This window comes from Panthera uncia, chromosome A2 (genome assembly GCF_023721935.1).
Source record: "Panthera uncia isolate 11264 chromosome A2, Puncia_PCG_1.0, whole genome shotgun sequence".
NCBI lineage: Eukaryota > Metazoa > Chordata > Mammalia > Carnivora > Felidae > Panthera > Panthera uncia.
In genome coordinates this window covers 148,622,142-148,629,285 of record NC_064816.1, presented here as the reverse complement: position 1 = coordinate 148,629,285, position 7,144 = coordinate 148,622,142, and the positions used below count along the sequence as shown (strand labels likewise).

At 36.5% G+C, this 7,144-nt stretch overlaps 1 protein-coding gene across 6 annotated transcripts in view; it reads right to left on the bottom strand.

The window, feature by feature from the left end:
• Positions 1–278: 278 nt before the first annotated feature.
• The window catches only part of LUC7L2 (LUC7 like 2, pre-mRNA splicing factor), a 56,584-nt gene continuing 49,718 nt past the window's right edge, over positions 279–7,144 (bottom strand). For all 6 annotated transcript variants that reach the window (XM_049641950.1, XM_049641951.1, XM_049641952.1 and 3 more), the window contains 2 exons: positions 5,087–5,278; positions 279–1,407 (listed from right to left, as the gene is read on the bottom strand). In XM_049641950.1, coding sequence (XP_049497907.1) covers positions 1,230–1,407; positions 5,087–5,278 — 370 coding nt within the window. In that variant the 3' untranslated portion in view covers positions 279–1,229. The remainder of the gene's footprint in view (positions 1,408–5,086; positions 5,279–7,144) is intronic.

Genomic DNA, 7,144 nt, shown 5'->3' with positions numbered 1-7,144 from the left:
ATTTTTGTTCCTTGATTTTCTAGAATCACAAGTGACACCTGCCCACTACTGTTTAAAATCACTGGTAGGTACATAGCTCTTCAGTGCAGAAATTGTTATGCTCATTACATTGATTACACCATGTTTTTATTTTGGTTGGCTGAATGAAAAAAACAAAACCAGAAAAACCCAATTTCTTTTGCAGGTCTAGTCCCTCTCTATAGCATTTGTTGCAGACAGCCCTAAAACAGCTGAAATACAGTCAGCAGGGGCCCGGGCTGGACCAGGCAGAGCAACAGTTCATCTTGGCAAGTATGTGTTTATTTCCTTTGGTGCCTTGCACAGTAAGGCACTAATGATGATAGAACAGAAGAAATGCCCACATCAAATAGTTCTAGTGACAATTTACTAGACAAGTTACAGTTTAATGATGGTGGTGGTGATTGTTTCATTTTATTATTTTTTACAATAAGGTTGTAGCCTTTATACTCCACACACACACACACAAAAAATAAAACAAGTGCTTATGAAAGAGTCCCTGCCCCACCCCCCTTTTCAAAACATCCTGAACATAGCAATTCAATAGAACAGAAAAATCAAGACATGTTGGATTTCAAAATTTCAATAAAAAAGCAAAGTATGTGATGCAACAGGCTGTTCAACTTCCAACTCTAAATAGGCACTGTAAAACAAAACAAAAACTCCGGGTATTGAAATTTCTCCAGCACACTTTCCAGTATAAATGCTCTGTAATCAGCTCATAATAATGGGAACAGAACCTTAGAACAGAAGTCATATTGCTTCCCTGCTCCCCCTTTCTCCTATAATTAGAGGGTGGAGGTATTAGGGGATACAAAAGTCAGAGGAAGAAGAATTAAAAAGAAAAATTCTGAAAGCTGTTGTTTGTGGACTAGAAAGGAAGACAGCATTTTACAAATGTTCAAAAATTCCCAAGGCAAGCAACACAATTCGTTCACTATCACTCCTACTAGAAAGAATAAAGATATCGGCATCTTATTATATAAAACTGTACTTTCAGAATGGCATTACAGGTTCACCAGAAACTATGGATGTAGTTTTAGGCTTCATCAGGGAAAACAAGTTCAGTTCAGATCGAGTTAGATACTGTGCATCTAGCCTATTTGGATTGGAGTCTGGAACTGCTCACTGTAACCCCCAATAGCTGTAAACTAAACAATAGTATGTAACTCCATAGGAAGCTTAAGGATTGAGGATATGTACACAGCTAATTATATCTCCCCTGCTTCGCGCTCTTCAGAGCTCCTCCTGTCTTCTGATCTGCCATTAGCGCTCTCATAGGACCGCTTCTTATCTTTTCGGTCTCTGTCACGAGGTGATCTGTCTCTTGAATTCCTGTCTCTGTCACGTGATGCTAAGTCTTGGTCTCTGAATCTTTCTTTTGAGGATCTGAAAAATATTAATTTGAGGAGCAAAATGTGTTGGGAAACCCAATATCCAAAGAATCGGATAAATATTAAGGTACTGATAGCTGAAGATATACAGACTACATCCAAGAAAGACAGAGGAGCCAGTTTTCGAGCTGAAAAGAGCACTACCCAAGATGACAAGGGAGATGGGTGAAAACAAGTAGGTAAGGGTCAAAAACCGTAAGCTAAAATAATGACTTCTAGGATATTCTCATTATTTCAGAGGCAATCATAAAATGTTTCTAATTCATGGCAAATGTATTTAATATGAAAATAGTACATAGACAGTATCTTTAAAAAGGAAAGTGTTAAACCGATTTTTAAAAAGCCTATAAACAGAATACAGGTTCCAAACTGGATGGAAATTTAAGACTTACAACTGAGGTCAGCAAATCTTATTTTCTTTGCTGTTGGGCCAGAGAGTAAATATTTTAGGTAGATATTCTTCTTCCTTTTCTTTTTATCAACCCTTCAACAATTTGAAAACCACCCACAGCTCACTGGCTATTCAAAAACCGGCTACGGGGCCAGATTTGGCCTGCAGGCAATAGTTTGCCAACACTCAACTTAGATAAGGAAGTACTCAATTAATGATATGGCTTCAGATAACCATTTATTATTTTTAAAATCTTTACTCCTCCTGAGTGAGCTCATTCAACCAACAGAAAAAAATAAGAATGGAAGACAGAAAGATGATCACACTACATCTTGATTAACCATAATGGCTTCTTTACACCATCTCTCCATTCCCATACCCAATTTCAATGAGAAAGGTAAGTGATAACAAACTCTTATCAGAGATTCAATCAGAAGGAAAACCAAAGGATATGATGGGATCAGAATATGAAATCTATACTTTCAATCTCTAGAATGAATTAATACTATATATTACATATATTTGGTTCTTTACAGGTGACATGGTACTTTTACATAATCATCTCTCTTAACCAGGCTTCAGATTCTAAGTGTGAACATGGGTTAGCTAATACTTTGAGCTTCTAATGCAGGAAAAAAAAAAAAAGGTAGGACTGAACCAAAAAAGGTTGAAAGATTAAAATGTCAACTTTGAGCATTCTACTTAACGTTAGAATAAGCTTAATTTTTAAAAGATGTAGGAAAAAAAAAAATCACAGTGCATGTCTGGTTACACTGTTCCTCTCCAGAATCTAAGAATGTAACATGGAGAGAAGATGCCTAAGCATTAGATACAACGGCAGGTAAGTCTCAAAGGTCAGTAATAACTGGAAAATAACCACGAGATGAGCATCAACTAGGATCCTGTGAGAGATTACAATGTCCCTTCCATAAGCATTTTATTTACACTCAACAATTCATTCAAATTACCAATACTAATAACCCAAGTACTTAAAAGATGGGAGATGACAGGATAATTAGGTTATTTGGCCACAGCCACCGAACCCAACTAATCTGACTGTGAAGTCTGCACCACGTGTTTGAAAAGACCAGGATGTAGAAAAATGCAAGCCAAGTCCTCATTTATTAAGGTAACTGTTGCCAGGGAAATGTCACTAACAGAATTCAGACCAGTATTTCACAGTTGGGGTGGGGAAACAGCAAATCATTAAGACTTTGAATTAGGACTTTTACCTTGAAATTTAAACTGAAATATATAGCAGTAACTTGACGTTTTATGTACTAACATGTAGGTTTGAATAGCAATTGGCTGCTAATTTTTGGTTAAAACACAATGCTGCTTTGAAAGAGAATAAGTTGTCGAGATTAGAAGTGCTCTTGAGAAAAGCAAAAACTTTTAATAGTTTTACAAAAATAAACCTGTTTATGAACATGCTGAAAACACCAGGGGTGGCATGTAGGATAGTGGAAAAATGTCCTATACAACTTCATAAATGCAGGAACCATTCAGGACTAGGATAACACAATCCCAGGGGAGGAGACATGCCCCTCCCTTCCATCCCCACCACCAACAGACATCAGAGTTCACAGATACCAGAAACAATGACAGGTGGGCAGGTTCACAAGACAAACTCTCTAGACCTTCCAACAACCAGTAGGGTGATTCCTTTTTTTAATGCATTTATTGGGCACTGCACTGTGGGTCTACAGTTTTAAGAGTATGAGATGAATGGCCAGCAAGCAAATCACTTTAGGAACTATGTCCCTTATAAAGTCCCTCCTCATTCTCTGCAAGTGTCTATGATAATCCATCCGGAAGATCTTTCTCCTACCTGGTTTTACCTACTATCTGAACCCATTTTTTTACTTCTCTGGTATTTCCCTCATCTAAACTCCTGTATTATTTTGATGTATACTTTAGCACTTTATATGTTAAGTATGAGATCAGTCTGTTTATTGTCAAAGATGTTAGTCTTGTGTTCTAACTTGAAAAAATTGCTCAACTGTTACACTTCTTTTTTTAGTAGGCCTAGTATAGAAGCAAGTATACGACTCTTACTGATTAAAAGTTAACTGAAGAACTACTTAATGTCCTAATAAGAGAACTTAAATCTTTTCACTGGAGGAAAAAAAAAAGGGAAAAACAGCTGAGGTGAAGGATAGGTTAATTAACCCATGGTGGGACCCCTTTTATAATGTGTGTCTATATATATAGATATAGATATATAGATATATCTATATATCTATATCTAATCACAATGTTCACCTTAAATATCTTATAATTTTGTCGATTCTAACTCAATGAAGCTGGGGGTGGGGGGAGAGACCTACTTGGAACAAGGTAAGAATATAAGAAAATATTTAGTGAAATCGTATTAACCTATTAACTCTGCTTGTGAGTGATTTCAAACAAAGGCTTCCCTCCCTCCCATCCACCCCACACCCAAACAAAAAAATTTTTACCACCTTTATGTGGATTCTCTCATGGGCTTTATGCAGAGTAATTGATAGAAAATTTAAGACTAGTAGGTGCTAGGCACTCAAAAAAGATTTATCACACACATAGTTAAGAGTTCTCATGAAAAAAGCAATTTTAAGCATGGGTTATGTGCCATAGAAATGACCTGGCTTTTAAAGACCATCTTGTGACCTGAGAAGTTTTGGGAGCTTGGTCGATGTAGCCCGTGTGTACTTAAGGCTCCACCACCACATACTAATCCTCTATCCTGAATATAGTTTCAGGTCCTTAAACACACCACATCCTTGCAACCTTTAAATTTCCATGCCAAGAAAGTCTACCCTCCTTAAGAGTCTAAGTCTGCCCCACCAAGCGAACTGTATATAGCAACGCATACCTAGAGTGCAGATTAAACAATATACCAGAATGTGTCTGCTCTGAAAAAGTGCACCAGCTCAAAAGTTTGGAAAACAGAAGTCAAACAAAGATAAACTCTTTAAATGAAAGGACTTCTTAAAGCCCCTAATGCGCCAATACATACTGAAAAAATTGGTACTGGTACCTAAAATTGTCCACAAAGTACTTTTTTTTCCCCAAGACACACTAAGCAGAGAAAAAGCAATAACCTCTGCCCACACCGGTTCCAATTTCTTTACTCTGGCTCCTAAGTGTATTATTTAACTACCCATATAATCAGGGGAAAAAATGTTACAAACTCACACACAAATGTGTACATGTTACCAGATGCAAGTCTCAAACCAATAGTATTCCAAGTGTAAACCTTTAATAAAGGTAGTTCCATATCCTCTTATGGACACCTCAGTACCTCCTCCTGGATCGCTCTCTGCTCCTGTCTCTAGAACTGTGCCCACTTCGCTGGTGGCTACGGCTGCGGCTTCGGCTGCTAGAGCGGGATCTGTGGCGATGGCGTTTCTCCCGAGATTTGGAGCGAGTTCTCCTCTTCCGTTCCCGTGACATGGAGCGAGACCGGTGTCTGCGATGCTCTCTGGACCTGGACCTACAAAACCCATTTGCTTTAGTTTTTAGCTTTCTCAGCAATGCACTTCTCATTTGCTAAAGCCTCTTCTTTAAAGAGAAACAATCGCTCAGTAAGCTTGATGCTAGTTCTGTTTCAAGTCAGCTAAATCTACACCAAAGTAAAATGCTGGTATGTTAAATAACTACATACTGCAATTTCAAAATGAAATATTAGTTCTTAAAGGTCAATAAATATCGTATAAATTTATATCAAGAATATCATAAAAATTAAATGTATAACACTACTATATGCCAGGGATTGTACTATCTAGATGATTAGAGATTTGTAGTTCATTTAAATAAATTCCTAAAATTTTTTTGGTATACTTTGTTTCTAAAGTATGTATCTGATGGACATGAATAAAAAAGGGAGGAGAGGCATAAGAGATCAGTGTTTAGGATAATGTAACTCTGAATTTAAAAGGTTGTATCTTATGACCATCAAAATAAGTTTTAATGTCCACAATATGCCTAGTCACAGTGTAATCAACACAGTAAGGCTGTTCTCTTGTAAGCAGTACTTAGCTTGGGAAGGAAAAAAACATGTATAAATCATTTTAGAGAACTTTAATCATAAAAAAAAAAAAGTGTGAGTACATAGGACTATAGTCAAGGAAAAACGTTTTGAAGTAGCTAGAAGGAAAAACACTTCTGAAGCCTCCACTGGGTCACAAAACTCACAACATGTGTGTGTGGTAAGTGACGGAAAGCAAGCAGGAAGAAAGATATGAAACTTTGTTCTAACTGTCCCTTTATAGAGTGATAGCAATGATCTAAACTTGACATTGACATTGCATAACTGTAACTAATGGACTTATACACTTAAAATGGCTGAACCTACGGCATGTAAATTATACCTTAATAAAGCGGTTAAAAAATTGTTCAAGTCACTTTAAAAATGTAATGTTTTCTCATAATTTAATAAATTCAAAAGCATATTATTCAGGTGATACAATTTACAAACTGAGCTCATTTTCAAGTGATTATTTTATTAAATCAAGTTTAAAAGCATTCAGCTTATGTCAACATTTATATTCAAAAGAAGGCATATAGAGTGAACCCAGCATCAACTACAGTTGAACGAATATTTCCACAACTGAATAAAATCTCTCTGACAAGCAGCATAGGGAAAAGAACATAAAATTCATTCAATGCAAGTTTAATTAAATGGGATTTAGTCACTCATTTTGAGCTATAATGAATTTATGTCTTTCAATGCATAAATTCATTCCTCTTTTACAAAATTCTAGATAATTAGTCATTCATTTAAAAAGTATTTACTGGGTGCATCTTGCACTAAGTACTAGGAAGACTGAGCAGTAAATAAAGCAAAGTCCTTAACCTCATGGAGGTTCTATTCCACACGATATGTAAGCAGTAAATACTGTAAGTCGGCTAGTAAAAAAAGGTTATATTAAAAAGGTAAAGATGGACAGAGAAATAAGATTGTAATCTTTTTACAGAATAGGCAGGAAAGGCTTTTCTGGTAAAATAGCATTTAAGCAAAGACAAAATAAGGTAATCCGCCATCTCAAAGAAGGTTGCTTCAGGTAGAGGGAACACAGGGGCAAAAGCTCGGAGGTAGGAGAAAGTTCAGCATATTGAAGGACTAAAAGATCTGTTTGGCTGGAATGAATTCAGCAAGGGGAATAATTCAGGGTTTTAAGGGCAGAATGACCAAGTACCGTATCATTCAAACTAGGATGCTTTCAATGGTTAATTATATAAAAAGCAAGGGCGAGCTATTAATAAATATGCTGACATAAGACATAAACTGGTACCTACTTACCCCAATCTCAGATTGATTACTTAAAAGCTATGGCAAGGATTTCCACTTCTCATTAAG